Below are 19,547 nucleotides of genomic sequence, written 5' to 3' on the forward strand. Positions count from 1 at the left end.
CTTCGGTCCACCGTTACTCTCTCCCAGTTTTGGGTATTATTAACAAACATCTATTTGTAACTTTACACCTTTTAACTACTTACTAGGAAAAATAATATTACAGTAGTGCGCTAGTAGGAATGTGTTACGGAACATCCTCTATGGATTTTTATCGTCATAACTTGGCAGTGAAGCTCATTCTTTATGAGAGTATAACAGCCATCATCCGCAAAAAGCATTTGTGGCAGATGTGGATCTTGATGGCAGCTGGTGAAAAGAATGAGCCTCTTGATCTAAATGGTGTTTCAGAACTAAAAGCACTCTCCACATCGGGTCCTGGTATCTGGAAGGTTTTAGTCTTTGGCATTAATGGAGAGGCGGAACATCGTGCGAGCTGAATGCTGTTTGCCCAGCGCCTTGCTGCTCTACATTCATCTTAAAAAGAAGAGCAGCCTGACGACTGCTGGGGGCTGTTGTAAGACCCTTGCGAAATGAGATCTCAAGTGGCTCATTACTTAGCAACGTGTGCTGGTATGGAAGGAGTCATGTTGGCTTTGATTTAGACACTTGTTGGCCTAGAGAACAGTGCAGAGTGCTAAGTCATGTTCACGTCACCGGCTGTGACCCGGTGATTTATAGCAGGAGGATAATGTGAAGGTAAAGAAGTGGAGCCTGAGGGGGCGTCGAGGACGGAGTCTCAGCAGGATAAGGAGCCCACCGTGGACTGGAGACGTGGGTTTGAGATCAGCTCTGGATCTGTCCATTAGTCCCACTGTCGATCAATATTTCTGACTCCAGAGATAACGGTGTCCTTATCTCTGCTCCTCTTCTTTGTCTCACCATGTGTTCGTCTCAGATATTTCTTTAACTTTTCCGGCTGTTCTCTCGCTCTCTCCTGACCTGCTTTCTCTTAACTTTCTGTCCCCCCCCCCCCCCCCCCAAAGAGCTGGGATTCATTTTTAGCTTTGTTTTTCGTGGATTTACATTATGAAAAAAGCTCAACAGAAATGCTGCACAGCATGCAACAATGTTTACACATGTTAAAACCATTATCTGTGGCAATGAAGAAATTATGTGATACATTATAAAATTATGTAATGAAGTGTTTGTCAAACACTTGATGATGTAACGGACATAAACACACTAATGGCTTAATTTGTGTTATAGACAAAAAAATAACAGTGGATGTTATGGTTTTATTTAATCTACTTTAAGATTATGATTAGTTGTGAACTACGTGCTGCCACAAACTGTCCTATTCATTTGCAGGAAATAATTCATTAACAGCTATTTAGGTTTCGTTCCTGCTACTCGTGAAACACTTATTAGCACAGCAGGAAAAGATTAAATAAACACAAATTAAGGCAGAATAATTAACAACTTGTGCTCTAGTATAAGATCACATCACTCACTGAACTGGATCCTAAGTTTATATATGTTTTTTTGGTCCAGAATTAAATTCACGACAATGCAGGAGCAAAAGGTCAATAAAGACATTGCAGCAAATCCACTTGGATTTGGGAACTTGAGGGGGAAAGAAGTCAAATCTCACATCACAGAAAAAACAATCATGGGGCAACGACTGTAAGTTTCTAAGCTCAACTCAGGTCACCATTCAGTGTTTGTGCTCATTATTGAATTTAACAAATATATTTTTTTCACCTTTTTTTTTATATTTTATTTTTTTAATGAGAAAACAGACATTTACCTGTAAACATTTAACTGTATTATTTGTGTTTTCTCATTAATGTATAAATCTGTCCAGACTACTCAGTGTTTAAATGCAAACCTGAGGTGCAGGTGAACACAACAACAGTCTGCTTCATCTTTCTGCATTTCTTACTTTCCCTCTGCCCATCTGTCCTGTCTCTCCTCACTAACTCGGCCAGGTGTGAGATAATATCGATCTGTGACCATCTGCTCCCACGTGTCAACAGTGTCAACTTGTTCCGTGTCAATAAAACCTGCTTGTCAATAAATATTCATTTCTGAGAGCACTTTCTCCTTCATCTCAAGGGTGGATTCTGTTGTGTTTAATCGGGCTGACTCCATAATTCAAATGCTTCAACTGTTTACCGACACCAATGCACACAAAACGAGTCTGTGGAGTTTATGATTTAAAAGTTTGTAAGGAATTCCACTAAAGTCTTTCACATAGTTTCCTCTTATTTATGTAGCTTTGATCATTCATTTCAAACTTGTCCCTGGATCTATGTTTTGTTTCCAGTTATGTTGAGAAGACGAAGACACTTCCGGCTCTGAGCTTCTGTCAATGTAATGCAATTGGCGTTTAACCTTGGCCCATGCTTTCTCTAACCCTAAGCCCTCAATCGTATAACCCTAAAATCTTCTGCAGAAATTGACAATTTCCAGCTACTATCCACCATTTCCTGCTCAACCAGACAATCCTGACATCCAGAGTTTAATCCAGCTCCACATTGAGTTGTATGACATTCATGATTATATATATATTCTTCCTTCCATCCATCATTTTCTCCCTGTCTGGAGTTGTGTCATGTTTAAGCAGGTTAAATAAAGAACTCCAGAACTCTGTCCTGGCACCAACATTTCCCTCAACTTTTGACTTGAAGGGGCAGCAGCTCACCAATCTTCCTGCAGAGATCTGTAGGAAGATCTCATTTTGCTATCTGATAATGTGTATGAATAGATAGTTCTTCTGATGCTGAAAAAGAAATGCAGTGATCAGTGAATAACTCGGTCTTTATGTCACATGTTGCTGGAGTTTTGACCAGTCCTCCTTCTCCATACATCTCGCTAAATGCTGAACCACAGGTTTCTTCTCTTTCCTGTTCTTTCAGAATTTGTCATACGGGCGATTTCAGAGTTACAGTAATGTAACATACAGTTTTGACTATTCTGTTCCCAGCGTAGGTAAGTAAACCTCAACCTTCCGTATCTGCCCGGCTAACAAGGAAGCTGAGTAAGGGAGCTGTCATAAAGCTGAAGTACATTTAATGCCAGTTATGGTTTTATGTTTCTTTGATTCTGATAAATTTTCTAATTATTCAAAATCAGATTTCCTCTAACTGCGTAAACCGAGCTGCTTCCTCCCTCTCACTTCTTCAATTTGTCCTCTGGTTAGTCTTGATCCGGATTGGATTTGTGTGTGAGAGCTGGGAGCGTTTGGTTCAGCACATGTGTTTGTTTTTTTGGGAGCCGGGTAGGAAGCAGACCAATGTCAACTCAGGTGGTTGTCAGTGGGTTTATGAGAGTTAACTTGTGTACAGCTATGTAGACAAGAGGCTCGTACATGAAGGAGGTTAGTGAACTAAGGAAACTATACATGGGCCTGACGGAGTGAACCAGAGGGACTAAACAAGAACAAGCATTAAACATGCTTAAACATTAAAGTGGCTCTTGGGAAAAACTAATGCATGTTGTTATATGCTATACAGCTATGATGTCACTTCATGCCGTTGGTCATTCCCTAAAAGAAAAGATACACTTGAAAGAAAATCAGCACCAATCTAAGCTCTAAATGTCCTTTCTTCCTCCCAGCGGATTATAGTTTGCTTGGTATTGTATTTTAATTTATGTTCTTTCACTCATCTCCTTGTTCTACAGCCTACACCTCTGTATTTCCACTGGTGCCGTGACCCATTTCTTCCCTCAGGGTTCAATTAAGTTCATATTATACTTTCAGTGTGGGTTGGTCTCATGACTGAGTGGTTGCTGTTTTACTCAGCCTGGCTGTCTGCTTCTGCTTGTGTCCTTAAATAATTATGAAAAGTCTGCATGCGAGTCACAAAGCACAGGTTTTAAGGCGAAGACAAAGCGACTGGCATCTTACAATCAAACTTTTAGTTATTACAATGGCCTGAGAAAAATTCTAATTTCTAACTTAAATATCAAACAACAAAATGAGTTACAACCTCATCAAGATGATGCGGAGAGTTCACAGCTCGTCTCCTACCAAAAATCGCTACTGATTTGTTTCAGTCATGACGACAATTTGTCCCTGAACTTAAGCATTTTCATTGTCTTAAGGCACTAACTCTTACTTTTACTTCAAGTTTGAGGTTAGTATAGTTGGTGTATTGGTGCCTCTAAATAATGCTTTTTCCATGTTTGGGTAACGTCTGGTACTGTTCCATAATGATATTTTACTACCAAACAGCTTTTTACTGGTGCTAAAAATGTAGCACATTATGGTAAAAGCTATTAATCCACTATATCATATTACATTATATTGTAGGAGGACTTGTGGAAGAACAAGTTCTACTATAATAGTGTATCTACTCTGCATCCAACACAGATCAAACTGCTCCACTGTGCAGAAATAAAGTTGGACATCACTTAAAGTCCTTTTCCTTTGCTGTTTAAGAACTGAGGGAAAACAAAAGGAGCAGCACAAGTGCTTTCGACCTGTCTGTTATCAACACACACACACACACACACACACACACACACACACACACAAAGAGTTATCTCCCTGTGGACCAGTGTTTAGGTGGTGGAAGCCTCTTTTGTGTCTTTGGCTGAACATTGGACAGATGTCACATTCACAGCCTCCCAGAGAGCTCATAACTCAAACTAAGCACACCGAGCACACACCACAGAGAAACACACACACACACACACACACACACACCACAAGCACTCGCTTTTGAAAACCATTTTTGATATTCAAGTTGATCTATTGATCAGTGCAGCTTTTTAATGTAATGTTTTAACAGAGAAGGAGGATGCTCAGACCTTAATGCTATGTTCACCTACACGTACACTCAGGCGTGCACACACATACACACACACACTGAAAGACAAGCAGACACAGTTGGAGTTGCATCAACATGGCAGCAGCTTTAAGCAGAATTGGAAGCCAAGCTTGCAAACACAGACACACACAGAGTTGGAAATGCAGAAATAAATGCTAAACTAATTTAATTGAACAACCCCACACAGTTGGTAGTGCATCGACATGGCTGCCACCAGCAGTGAATGCTAGGCTAATGGAATGATGAATATCTGCTAGATGACGCAGTGTTTTCCAGGAAAAATCAACCCCCTCGGCTGCTATTTCCTCAGAGTCGGGAGGAGCCATATTTCTCGCTAACTGCTCGGGTGACAGCAGAGTCTTTCTGAGAGGAAGCTGGGTCAACGATGATTAAAACCATACCTTTGAATCTGGTCTGGTGTTTTCTTTTCACATTATGGGGCAGACAAGGGTTCGAGCTGTTTTCCAGCAATAATGGGAAAACAGCTTCTTGCCACTGATGGAATTATTCAGTGGAAACTTGAGGGATGTGAAGCCGAAGCAGATGAGTATCAATTTTTTTTATCAATTTTTAAATTAGCTTTGACTTGGCTAATTACAGTTTTCACACACACACACACACAATAGAAAATAAGGCTTGAGTGAAAACTGCGGTTACAGTCCTGCTGTTGATAAAAGGAGAAGACAAAGAAAGCATGAAAACTGATTTTTCTAACCATAAAAACATGTCTGGAAATTCAGGGAGCGAACTGCCGTGTTTGTTCATATCATCCTCTCAGCGTCATAAGGCAGCAACGAGTCCTCCAGCCTTTATACACATGGGTCATATGTCCCTACACTCTCAGACAAACAACAGGACTAAGGATTTCAGGAACAGTTTGGTTAGAGTTAGCCACCAAACCACCAGGGGCAGGAGATGTTAGCGTTAGTCACTAAATAAAAAGGTTACAGTAAGAAAAAAAGATCAAATTTAAACCTACTGTCAAATTTTTCAGGACAACTGTCTCAGATGTTCTACTTAAAAATCAGATATTTTGGCAGAACCGAAATATTACTGCTATGCTCAGTAAAAACGTATTTGCAACTTACCATTCACAGTATGTTACCACGAAATATATCCTCATGGTTTTAATAGAAAACTTCCTAAAGCTGCAGTAACTGTATGTTCTGTACAAGAACAACCAGAGACAGGACTGATTTCTTCTATTGTAGGGTCCACAAGGGCACAGATAAAAAAAGAAAATGACATTGTCTGATTAAGCGAGCAGTAATAGTGGAAGAAAAAAATAAATGTAATGGATTGTCTATTTTCAACAGGGTTCAGGTCTCTGCATAGTGCAGTTGCATAGAAATAAACAGAACAAATGTTTGTGGAGACATTATGCATCAAATGATGTATGATTTGGAGAATCTATTGGGAATAACATACAGCTCATTAAGCCGGCTCTTTGAGTACACGTACAAACCGCCACCACAAACAACATAATGGCCAAGTTTTACAAACTCGCACACTGGATGAAACTGTTTCTGTGCAGAAGAAGATATGCAAGCCTCCATTTTCCAGTCCATGTTCCAGCCCTCTCCTGAGCTCTGGTTAGTGACCAAAAGAATGAGATCATGAACACAAGCCACCCCAATACATTTCCTTTCCAGGGTGGCTGGGTTCAGCCATGTTTCATTTCCATGTTCAAAAGAAGCCAGTTCCACCTGAACTGATGAGGACGCTTCCTGGACTCCTGGCTCCTTCCTGTGGAGGAGCACAATGCATCCCATCTGGCCTAGGAATGAATTGGGACCCCCCCGGAGGAGCTGAAGGACACAACTGAGGAGAAGGACGTCCGGGCTACTTTCTCTGGCTGAATGGACTAGAATGTAGCTTCTGCTTTTACCAGTTTCCTTTCTTAAAGTTTAAATTAGTGCAAAATATTCAAACAACACAAACAAAAATTTGCCAGGTGTTTAAATAGGTTTCCTAAAACCATAAACTGCTAAAAACTCTCCATCCAATGTAAACAGAAACAGATTTGTCTTGTTTTTAAAAAGGGGTTTCTCATTTCTTTCTGGTTCAAGGAAAAGAGACCTGTGAAATGAGTGAAAACATTTCAGTGTACTCAGCACAGGAGGGAATATTTTTAAAGGATGGAACCATCTCTGGAGGTTTGAGACACATCTTCAATAGATGCTTTCTGTTTCCTGTTTATTTTTCCAGGTAAATATTGGCTTAAATAACTACAACTGGAGTATTTATGCCAAAGCTCTAAATGTAACAATGATGAATAAATGACAGGTGCAAACTTGGACTGATATTTTGGTAAATCTCTTTACAGCAGAGCAGATTCAGGATAAATGGAACAAGTGGGACTGTTTGCATGCCCTTCTACTAAATCAGCCTTTTGGCAGCATCATGAGGATCCTGCCCTCTGGGTCCCTCAAGTTCCTAAAAGCCTTCGTTCCTCCTCCCTCTCAGCACCAGAGCACTTCCTCCCAGTGACCTGATGGGTCACATGCTGCATGCCAACGAGCTCCTGTACGGAGAGCCCCTAACGACCACGGCTAATTAGCATCCTAACGAGGTAGCCCTTCGGGCCAGCTGTCATTCTGCATCACTGCTGCATGTTTGGCGTGTGGTCGGCATGTCGCAAGCATGTCAGCAGAAAGCGGACAGGGCTGAGGTTACATGGCTGACGGCACTCACATATTTAATAGGTCGCATCTTTATGCTCTGCACATTTTCCTCGCTGTGTACAGCTAAACATGCACTGACATTGTTCAGATGACTCAGTTTAGCTTGTTGCATTTTCAGCAATCTCTCCTTTGTGTCCAGCCAGTTTCAGACTAATTAAAGCGCATTACAGCTGGAGCTCGTCGTGATTGGCTTCATTCACTAAAGAATGACTGAAATCCGTCCAGTCAGTGGGTTCCCTCTCAGCAGGTATACCTCGTTTGAACTGAGCCTTATCATTCAGTTTATTTATTTCAGGTTTGAATTGAAGTAGATTTATCTGCAGAACACAGATTCTGAGACAGAGGAAGTTAAGCTGAAAACCTACAAGACTTATAAATGTCTATTAACTAGTCTACAAAAACCACAGTATGTTTTACTATAGAGCCAGTGAAACACATAAGCAGAGTTAACTGTGGCCTGGACGTCATAACATAAACTGAAAATCAGCCTATTGAACACAGATCCCACCCTCCACACCCCTCCACACCCCTCCACACCCCTACACATCCTCCACACCCTCATCGATTCTATTTATTGCAGTTTTTATGTTTAACAATAAGTTGTGATCCAAGTGTGGTGTAACTTTTCAGCAACATGAACCTTTACCTTAAACCCAAAGGAAATATTATGGAGCCACAGCACTGACTTTAATTTTTGGTGTTGAAAATAAAGCTTTAAATCTTTTTTTTTTATTATTTATTCAGGCATTTATTTATACTGAAAAAGAAACCTGAGCTTTGAATTAAAGTATGTTTAATACTTTTAAAACACTTTTCACCATTTTTCTTCAGTGGCAACACATTTCATCATTTCAGCTGTTTCAATGCCAATTGTGATTGTTCCAGTTACATCTTTGCCAATTACCTGTTGGCCTGCAGAGATACAGTAACCTGCTGCCTGGCAGCAGCTTCTCACTTCACCTCATAAAGACAGCAAAGCAAATTTTCAAGTTGGCATTATTGTGATAAAGTGATAACATATTTGTCGCATCCAAAAAGTCCAAACATCTACTGGGTGACAGAAAAATACATTGTAGAAATGATTTTAGATTCTTTCTCCTGGCTTCTGACAAATGCATGTTGGGATGCTTGTCAATTCCAGGTATATCAGCTCATGAAGCAACCTCAAAAATATTCCCACCTTTTTGGACTGAGCTTAGCCAAATGTAGACAGGCAGTGCTCACATCTTGTGTGAGCCTACAAACTGTAAAATCCAATAATTGGATATCTTTAAAAAAGCCATTTGTGATGCTGCCCAATTCTAAAGTCATTTGCATTAGCTTGCACTCGACATGTGGAACGTCCTAATGGAGGGGATGGTCCTGATGACAGCTTGTAAATCAAATTAACCTGCACTCCTTGTTCCCAGTATCACTTTCCTCACTTTGTATTTATTTAATAAATGATTCTCTCAGCCATTTGTTTGCTGTGTAACCCCGTCCCTCAGGCTAGTGGCGGTCCTGGCCTCACATGGCCAGATGCAGACAGATAACGCGCGGACAAGCAGATGCTCCCAGACTGCTCAAGTCCAGGCCACTGCACTGTTTCCTGGGGCATCTGAGGCTATGATGCAGTAAAATGCAGAAATACCTGGAGTTAGCACAAGGCCACTTTCAGGTACACAGATACCGTTTCAGTGTTAGAGACCCTCAGGCTCATTCTGATAACGTAACGATTCGTCATTGTGTTGCTCTCGGGCTTTGATAATGGATTTTCAACAGAACTCAACAAGTAAATTGTAGCGGTGGCAGTTTTTTTTTGTTTTGTTTTTTTGTTTTTTACAATGTATTATCATACACTATAAGGGACTTAGAAGCAGTATTGGTCATTGAGTACATTTACTTTTACACAGACATGATACTAGGCAATGTGTGCTCTGCATTTTACCCATCCCCCTTGGGGCAGGGGGCAGCCACAGGCACCTGGGGAGCTGGCACAGTGTCACACCTGGTGCGTGGGCTGGGATCTGAACCGGGAGACTTCCGCCTGATGCTCTACCCAGTGAGCCACCAGGCCGCCAATAGCGAGGAACACTTACAAACCTGATGACGTTATAATGAGCATCTTTTTCATGTTTTCAGAGAATATTTACAGACGTTTTGCCATGGACCTAACGACAGGCCTGTGTTTCCACTCAACAAATCAAGATCCACATTTAATCAGAAGGCCAGACATCAGTTTAACACTGATGGGACCAGTTTAACACTTGGAAGGTGCTAGCCACAGACCAATTGTCCCCAAAACAAACACGCTAAACTGAGCTGATGAAGTAATTGTGTTTCTGTGTGTTGCAGTTGGTTGCACAAGCCTCAGTGTGTCAGTGTGTATGTCAGGCTGCATTAGCTCAGTGACCTTTGCCCTCAGGCCGAGCGAATCAGCATCATGCATGAGCACAGCAGCTTCGGCACAGGAAGCAAACAACGCTGTGATCAACATCACTGTCATCACTGCTCGCTCTCTCACTTTCTCAGCTGCTAAGTCAGACTCAACCAAAAGCGTTGACTCATTTTCTATCCCCGCACAGAGAGAAAATCCTCCTCGGTAGAAAAACCTCCAAACCGATCATGACAAACCAGGGTCATGTTTTCTACAAATAAATAAATGATCCAAATTTGGGGCTCGATTAAAAATGGTTTTGACAACTAAAAGGTGATTAACAGATGTGATAGAAGAAATTTGAAGACGCCCGACTGCACCCTGCAGACTCTGCTGAGTGCTGAGTTTTAATTGACCTCTTCTGCTCTGCTGCCTCCGTCGCCTCCAACTTCTTCTCTCTCGCTCTCATTGTTTTGTCTCTCTACGTCAGTCACTCTCCTCTGTGGGGCATTTTTCCTTTCTCTCTGCACCTCCATCCTCCCTGCTGTTTCTGTGTTACTTTCTTTTAAATGTCCCATTTTCCTCCCCTTTCCCTGCCTTATTGATTTTGTACTTTCCCTACATTTGTATCAGTCTTTAATGCCTTTCTCTCATCTCTTGCCTCTTCATCTCTACACTTTCTCCTAATCCTGTTTTCCTGCTCATTTGTTCTGTACTTTTGGGATTATTTGAGTCTGTCACTTCCTAACTTCCTTTCCTGTATTTTCTTTACTTGTACTTGTATCTTAGATTGTAAGATCTTCGGCTTTTCCCCGTTTTGGTTACCTCATTCATCTCTTTCTATTCCTAATCTTCCTGGTAGCTTTTCTCATTTTATCTTTTTCCCAGCACATGTTCCTCTGTTAACCCTGCACTCTCTTCTTCCTCAGAGATCTTCTTCCATCAGATCTTTTCTCCCTTCACCTCTCCTGAACCTCCTCATTTGACTCTCCCTGTAGCAAATTTCCATCACTGAGGCACAAGTCAGTTAGCTTCCTGACTTACAGCTCTCTCTAAGATAGGTTTCACATGGTCAGCTTGTTTTCCCAAAGGCAGTGATGCTTTGAGTTGGATGACTGTCTAGTTTGTCGACGCACACACTCAGAGGATATCATCGTAGCTGTGTCATTCAATGTCAGTGTCTTGCTTTCAGCGTGGACAGATCCTAGTCCTTTCTGACATGTCACACAACACTGCAGTACATGGTACCAACAGCAAGATTCAAAGGGATGAGACACATGGGCCACAGCCTAATTTTGCCACATGAATCTTAGCCCAGACTAAAATCTACAACAATCCAGTGAGAAAGAAAATAGAAATTTCACACCGTTTTACGAAAGTTCTGTATTAAACATTTCCAGTAATGAGAATTAACTAAACATATGATGTTCCCGCATTAAATTCCCCTAAGCTTGGACTAATATAGCACCTGCACAATACTTGGGTAAAATTGATCCGCTAGTATCAGCTCATCCATATCCAGGATAATCATTCTGTAATTCAATTCCACCTGAAATCTAATATTTATACTTACATTTATCACACTGGCTCTTTGTATCAACAAATTTAGACACTTGGACTACTACTACTACTACTACTACTACTACTACTACTACTACTACTACTTTGTTATGAAGTATCATCTCACAGTACACAAATGTTTGTGGCTTTATGGTTGACAGGACCTTTACCAAGAGCTCAATCTGCTTAATGTGAGATCCTTTAATTTGCAGCTTAGTGAAAAAAACAAGTTTGTGTGGATTTATCAAAATTTTGTATCACATGTTCCAATGCATGACATTAAGGATGACTATAGTACAGTAGCTCACATACTTTTGGTTGGAGCAACCGCGAGTACGGGTGTAGTTTAAGTTGCTCAGGGGTCCGAACTGTCTTTTGTGTTGTCTTTCTTTATATTATGATGAAATTGCACCAAATAAGAACATTTCAAAAACTGAAAAGCTGTAGTTCATTTACTAAATATCATTGACCATTAGCTCCCACCTTGCCAACCATTTTTTTACCGAACGGTATTTCAGCCTCTAGTACAGCTCCAACTCTGAGAAAAACATTTGCAGAACTAAAGACTCAACCTGCTGTTTATTTGGTTTGTGTCCCACTAAATGAAGCTCAGTCTGTTTCCATTTTGTCCGAAAAGCTCCAAAAACTCAGCATTTCGAAAAATAGTCATCACACAGAGTGTAATGAACAGAAGCCCGTTGTTGTGCTGGTGGTTACAGAAGGTTATCAGGGGCAAGTTGCTGAGTTGGGTGAGTGGCAGGAAAACATGTCTATCTCTTCCTCTCTGACAAAACAAAATCTTTTCACACATTTTTCCTTTTTAGCCCTGCTGATCTGAACCTCAGAATGAGCTGGTTCAGGGTCTTCGGTACCACTGCTGATAGGTAATCAGACCAGAGATGTGCAAACTAAAACTAACAGGTCCCAACTGGAATTCAGGCACAGTAAGACCACACCATCTCCACCCCCCACCCCCCGATGGGGCTAAATCTTGTGGCCTTTAAAAATTAAAACGCACAAACTCCACCAAACTTCACACAACTCCCTTTGAAGCCAACCAATGTCTTACAGTGTACAACCTTCTGCAGGGTGGACACACTGATTTGTGTCTTTTTGGTCAAAACAAGTCCTAAAGAATTTGCTTATCAAAGCACAAAATGTTGAGTGTTTTGTGGACTGTAAAATCATCTGGTCATTAAGAACCACAAACAATTGAGGAAACAATGTCTACAAAACAACCATTTCATTTTTCCATCAATAATTTACCACAATCATGTTATTGGGCCATTTGCCAAACTCTTTGTTCACCAAGCTCCACCCTCATGTAACGTCTGTATTACATTCACATCCTAAAAGCCAAGCATCATTTTCATGTGAACAAAAGAAAGTTGACTCACCCTGCGTCACTGCTGTTTCCACAGATTAAGGCATCCTTGGCTCCCTCCACCTTGTAGAAGTTATCTATAAAATAAAAATAATAATGATAATAAAAAATTCCACTTTAGATTCCAGGTTCTAATGAATGTCAGCTGAGGACATTCTTCCTTTTTTGTCCCCTACACAGCCATGCTTCAGCCACACAGGTATGTTACTGATTAGCCCAAATATTCCTGACTGTGGGAGCATGCACAAACGTCACTGTAGGCTTTACAAGGAAAATCATCATTTTGATGGGAATGTCAAACACAATTTAAGTGTCCGTCACTTTTTAGCGTCCCCCAGAACTGTTGTAGAAAACTGTCATAGCAATGTTTCCAGGGGACACTAAAAAGTGACTGACATCTAAATTTGTACACGTATTTTTAGTTGCTCCTGGAGCCATTACTGTTGGTTTATGGCTTTTGCAGCGCTTTTCTCTTTTTGCAGCGTTTTTTTCTCAATTCAGCTGTGTCGAGGCTTTTTGCACCGTGTTTCCTAATGCTGCACCTGTGTTGTCAAATTGGTGACGTTGGTTTTGTATATTTGCTTGTGTTTTGCAGTGCTTTGAGCTCGCAGGGCCACCGTACCAGAGCCTACTAATTGGCTATTGCAAATAGTGTATTTAAAAAAAAACATCTTGTCCATTTTATCCATATAGAAGCAGATCAAGCATCTTATCAAAGTCAGAATTTTGAATTCAGACTTCTTCTTTAAAGCTAAAGCTGAAAACGTCAGGTTGTCTTTATGCAGAACCACAGGATCAATAAGCTCATCAAATTTTGCTTGCGTGTTCTGGCCTGGTTAGACGCCCACTGAACATGCAACCAAAACATGATCGATCCCACGAGTCGCTGAGCATTAATCCAACATTTAGAGCCGACTGGAAGCAATTTTCTAGTAAAATAATACACTTTAAGGTCACAGCATGGGGTACTTCAGGTACTTTTCCACCAAAAATAATATTTGGAAAAATTGTTTTAATATATAAAAACTGTGGAGCTAAAATATTGACATGACGAGTTCTAGAGATTTTAATCCATCAATAAATCCTTTAAGCTTTGTGACCAACCTCAAGATCAGACTTCCATCCAGACTTTTAGTTTCTGTGGAGCTGGTTCTAAAGTGAACAATTTCACCTTGAAGCAACAATTAAGCAGTTTAGGAAATATTAATCTTATCTTATCTTGCTGTTTAATATCTGAACATATCTGAACAAGAATGAGGCCCAGGGATGCACATATTTTTGCAGCTGACAAATAAAAGTCATAACACAAAAGTCCTGCAGTCCCCATGTCACCAGGCTTCCAACACCACTGACTCTCTGCACGTGTTAATGTGCCACTTTCTGGTGTGACAAAGCTGTGAACCCCCTCTGCAATGAAGTGGTAAACACGTGATCACGACTGATTGGGATGATGGACAAACATATGAAACGTAGCTGCAGCTTGTTTAACAAATGTCTCTGTAGTTAGTATGTACTGTAGCTGGTGTTGTGACAGGCAGCCACAGCCACCTGCTGCGGTTTTAAAAAACATCCCCTGCTTTTCTGCGACACGTAACATCAGCACCAGAATTTGTATTTTTGCAGTGAAAAGCTGCTCCTCTGTGAGTCAACCTTACATAATGGAGACGGGGGATCTCTGTGTGAGACACTGTGGCACAAGCAACTTTGCAGGAAAACAGTGACCTTAAATGATGGCTTGACATTTTCATCCATTTGCCTTACGGGAACAACTACTCAGGATACTCATCTTTTATTCAACACATAATTCAAACCACATGCATTTAACTCCAGCTATTATGACCAATTTCATAGCATTCCAATAAAAAGTATTAAAGTGGGAGTCATGTTCTTATCGCACTTCGCTAAATGTACTCCTAGAAACAAAAGAAGCTGCATCACCCGGCAGTTTCAGTAAAACCTCGGCTTGTCCAAGTGAAACAAAGCATCTCAACCCTTAAAGTCTACACGGCGAACAAAAGCCTTGCTCTTCATCTCTGCTTTATTGTGGCGGTACACGTGCAAAGTTTTCCCCTTTCTGACAAACAAAACAGGTTCCGCGGAGCTTCTGTCTGCCTCTGACCTCCACTGCACCAAAGGCACTTAAGCTTTTTAGGAGCGCAGCCATTCATTTGTTATCGAGTGCATCTGAGAGGCTGCATCCCTGCTCGCCAACAAAAAACTTCTGAAGTCTGGAGTGCTTTTGTTCACGAGCTCAAAGTAAGTATGAAGCCTGTACACAGCACCGAGATTAGTCACCGAGGCATTTTCTCTCCAGACAAAGCAGGTAGGAACAGCAGAATTCGTTACCTGAAGTTCATCATTCAGGTTTCCAAAACTCCCCTTGGAAAATGCATATTAGCCCCCAGACTGGCATTTAATAAAGAGTTTTTTTTCTTCTCTACTGCAACCCCCATCTGAGAAGACTTTACAGAGCTGCATAAACTTGGAAAATTGTCTCTACGGGATATTGAGAGAGTGGGCTTAATTTCATTTCTCTTCGCACTCAAGAGCAGCAAATTACTCTGACAAGCCTAAATACATCCCCATCCTCCCCTCATGCATTTTCATCTGGAAGAGATAGATTTTAGGCAAATGAATGCAGACACTGTTAATTTACTCTTCCATCAAAAAAAAGATCTTATTCAATGATGAATTTAATGTTGAAATGTGTTAATCATCTTTTAAAGGCTAAATTCATTTTTGCGGACCTAGTAAATGAATCCAGAAACATTTAAACACCCTATTTTTTAACATTAAAGTTGAAATAAATGTGTTTTCATTGACAAATAATTCAGAAGATGATGTTGGTAAAGTTTAGTTTTTTTAGGATTCATATAACCCCTTCCATCTTCTGTCCTTGTTGTCCAGGCAGGTTGGGATTCTTTATGTGCCAAATTTAGGCTAATTCCCAGTAATTTAACCCATACGACTAGATAAATATTATTCAGCACATATATTTATTACGAGGCTTCTTCACAGGTTAGCGCAGCTTTGAACTGGGCTTACGAACCACCGGTTTGAACCTTCAGGCAAACAAAGACAACATACTGAGAAGCCGTATTGGATTAGGTACCAACAGGTTCCTTACCTGTCTGCCATAGTCTTACTAAAACACAGCAGTTAGACTGGCAGCAGCAACCTGCCTTACATACGCGTGGTACAAGTACAGGTTAAGCAATTTTGTCCCAGGTGCAACCATATGAATGAAAACATTCACAACACGTGACATAATACTGTCAATTGTGATTAAGCGTGAAAGTGGGTTATTAGCTGGGGACCCTCTTAATAAATGGCACCTTGTTGACTTGGGTCCAGGACTTATAGAAGTCTCAACAGTCTGCTCCAACACCCCAGCACCATGTCCTTCCACCACACGCTGAACACAACCCCCTATTAGCATCTACCCAATTTGAGAACATGCTAAAGTAAACAGTCAACTATCTCCAAGCACTTCATGCTAACAGGCAACTAGGTCCTCCAACAAGCTACTAGCATACTAGCTAGAAGTTCATGCTAACCAAAATCATAGCTGAGCCACCAAACATTCTTCATTTTGATAAACAGCTTCCAGAGATCAACCTATTCATTCAGAACCCACCTCGTCTTTGGTCCGGGCACCTACCTTCCATCTAACCCACAGCCACTCACTGAAACCAGCTACTCTGTCAGCCATCTTTGTTTCACTTCCTGCTTTACACTCTGCCCTTTTATATCCAGTTCAGCTAACAGAGAAGAGGTGACTGCCAATAAATAAATGTAGTAAAATCCCCTGCAGACAATTTCCCTGTAGAAGCACCTTTGCATTTCTGATTCTCAGCTGGTTCATGTAGTTTTAAATCAACTGTTAGCTAACAGCTAATGTTGGGGACTAGTTTCCGTGGCGGATTAATAAATGTGTTCACAGTGATGAAGGAAGATGTCAAACAGTGCAACTGTGATGCTCAGTGATCTGTTTTAATAGTTTTTGGACATCAATTGAAAATAGAGGAATAAAGTATTACAGAATATATTTATACTTCATGGGACGTGATAGAAAAAGAATCTCACCAACAGTTAATGTTTGTGCACGGTTCTTCTGTTTAGTAAGAAAGAATCAGCTTACACTTCCCTAATGTTGGCCAGTAAAATCAGCTAAACCTGCTGGTCACCAAAACTAAAATGGATTCTACATGATGTTTGTGGATATTAGGTTATTGGACCCTGCAACAAGACGCGCCTAGGACGACTCTAGGACGACTGCTGCCGTCAGCCGGCTCGGACTAGACAGAACAAACGAGACATGATGGGAAGTGTTGAGCATGGAGAATGTCCACCATTGATCCCCCACTGAGGACGAGCTTCAGCACCGCAGCTCAGCTCTCAGGTTTCATGGCAGCTTTTAAAAGGTCGATACAGGGGCCTGCAGGGGACATTTGTTTGACATGATGGATAGCAAAGCAAACTGGAAATGAATAAATAGAAGGTACATTAGATTGTCCAGACATGCCCCATTACTGTGAGCTCAAAGTGGCCTCTCTTTTTAGGCCGTTTTACACTTTTACAGAAGAAAAAAACACAGTGGACCAAAACAAAAGTTTACACTGTACACAGTGCATCCAGAAAGCATTCATTTTCCACAGTGTTGTGTTTGTTGGATGAAATTCACCACATTTTTGATTATGATGCTACAAGCTTGCCAAACCTATTTTTGGACAGTTTCTCCCATCCTTCTTTGCAGTACCTCTCAAGCTCCATCAGGTTGGATGGGGAGTGTCGGTGCACGGCCATTTTTAGATCTCTGCAGAGATGTTCAATCGGGTTCAAGTCTGGGCTCTGGCTCCACTCAAGGACATTGACAGAGTTGTCCTGTAGCTATTCCTTTGTTATCTCGGCTGTGTGTTTAGGGTCGCTGTCCTGTTGAAAGAAGAACTGCCGCCCCAGTCTGAGGTCCAGATGCTCTGGAACAGGTTTTCATCAGGGACGTCTCTGTACATTGCTGCATTCATCTTTCCTTCAGGTCCTTCAGAAAGGTCCTTCAGGTCCTTCAGGTTGGCTGTCATGTGCCCTTTACTCAGGAGTGAATTCCAACTGGCTACTACCATACAGGCCAGATTGGTGGAGTGCTGCAGAGACGGTTGTTCTTCTGGAAGGCTCTCTCCAAAGAGAAATGCTGTAGCTCTTTCAGAGTGACCATTAGGTTCTTGGTGATATCCCTGACAAAGGCCCTTCTCTCTCAGTCACTCAGTTTGGCCGGCCCACTCTAGGAAGAGTTCCCGTGGTTCCAAACTTCTTCCATTTACAGATGATGGAGGCCACTGTGCTCATTGGGACCTTCAGTGCTGCAGAAATTATTCTGTGCCCATCCCAGGATCTGTGCCTGTCTCGTAGGTCTGCAAACACTTCCTTGGACTTCGTGGACTAGTTTGTGCTCTGACATGTGGGACCTTATATAGACAGGTGTATGCTTTTCCAAATCATATCCAACCAGCTGAATTTTAAACAGGTGGACTCCAATCAAGTTGTAGAATCATCTCAAGGATTATCCATGGAAACACAATGCACAAGAGCTCAAGTTTGACTGTCGTGGCAAAGGGCATGAATACTGATGGTCATAAGAACTTTTCAGTATTTATTTTTAAGAAATTTGCAAAGATTTCAAACAAACCTATTTCACATAGTCATTATGGGGGATTGTTTGCAGAATTTTGTGAATACTTTCTGAATACGCTGAAAATAATGTCATCTGAAAAAATAACATAAAGAAGGTATGTCCTGTATATCCTACACACAGAGGCATTGGTGACAGGCATGACAAAAAAAATCTGTGTTTGAATATCTCACACTTTGATTGTCCAACTTGGTTTGATCAGTCGTCCCAACCAACATGAGTCTATGTTGTTGTTTCACATATTTGTAATTGATAAATACCTTGAATGCGACTTCAAGTTAAACCACGCTCCCACGCTTATTTTCATACTAAATATTTTTAATGTTGGACTCCATTCAGTCATAATTGAGGCTTCCAACCTAAGGGCAACTAGCAGCCAAATCCCAGCCGCCCCTCTCCTCCTGCTGCCTTATAGGACAGAACAGACTCCATATCATGTTATTCAGGTTATTCATCATGTTAACACTGGTTGAAGTATTTGAGTATGAGCAAGGGTTAAAGCACGTGTCCTCCACTTTTTCTTCTCATCTTTTCCAGCAAAATAACATTACTTAAAAATAATTATACTGTTTTTGAATAATGAAAATCTGAAGAATCTGTTTTATCCTGGGAGGTACTTTAAGGAGTCATCTCTTCTCATCTTCTTCCCAGGTTGTGTATCTACTTCCACTGCTGTTGACCTGTAAGACCTCATTGACCTGCTTATTAAATTGGTCTGGAATTGTTTTATTTGTGTGTGTGCATGTGTGTGTGTGCGCGGCAAAAATAAATTAAAAAAAAACTCCGTGAAGCAGAGCCATTATAAGACTGATACAAGAAAGAAAACAGCATTGAGTGTTTATTCTACATAATAATTGAATTCTATTACAATCATAAAAACATCTCTACCAGCTACTTTACAAGCCGACCTGATTTACCTAATTTATTCAAACTAGTAAATCTGACTACAGGGAGGTTTTGATAGATAGCTTCTTACAGAGAAAAAGATTAAGTGATGCTTTAAACATCTGTCTTTGTGTTTCTGGGTGTACTGAATGCAGCAGACATTAACACCCTCAGACAAACAAGTGTTTTTATGTAGGAAAATGCAGTGTTTGTGTATTGTCTTCCACAGATTTCATTTACACATGTTGTAAATGTTGATGTATTTACAGAGCAGCTC

The 19,547-nt window shown here is 40.9% G+C and overlaps 1 protein-coding gene across 1 annotated transcript in view; it reads right to left on the reverse strand.

The window, feature by feature from the left end:
• LOC137104706 (sodium channel protein type 5 subunit alpha-like) overlaps positions 1 to 19,547 on the reverse strand; it is a 160,993-nt gene that overhangs the window by 84,564 nt on the left and 56,882 nt on the right. Inside the window, exon 9 of the mRNA XM_067486299.1 lies at positions 12,713 to 12,776. Coding sequence (XP_067342400.1) covers positions 12,713 to 12,776 — 64 coding nt within the window. The remainder of the gene's footprint in view (positions 1 to 12,712; positions 12,777 to 19,547) is intronic.

Source organism: Channa argus, chromosome 19 (assembly GCF_033026475.1).
Source record: "Channa argus isolate prfri chromosome 19, Channa argus male v1.0, whole genome shotgun sequence".
In the NCBI taxonomy this organism is placed as follows: domain Eukaryota; kingdom Metazoa; phylum Chordata; class Actinopteri; order Anabantiformes; family Channidae; genus Channa; species Channa argus.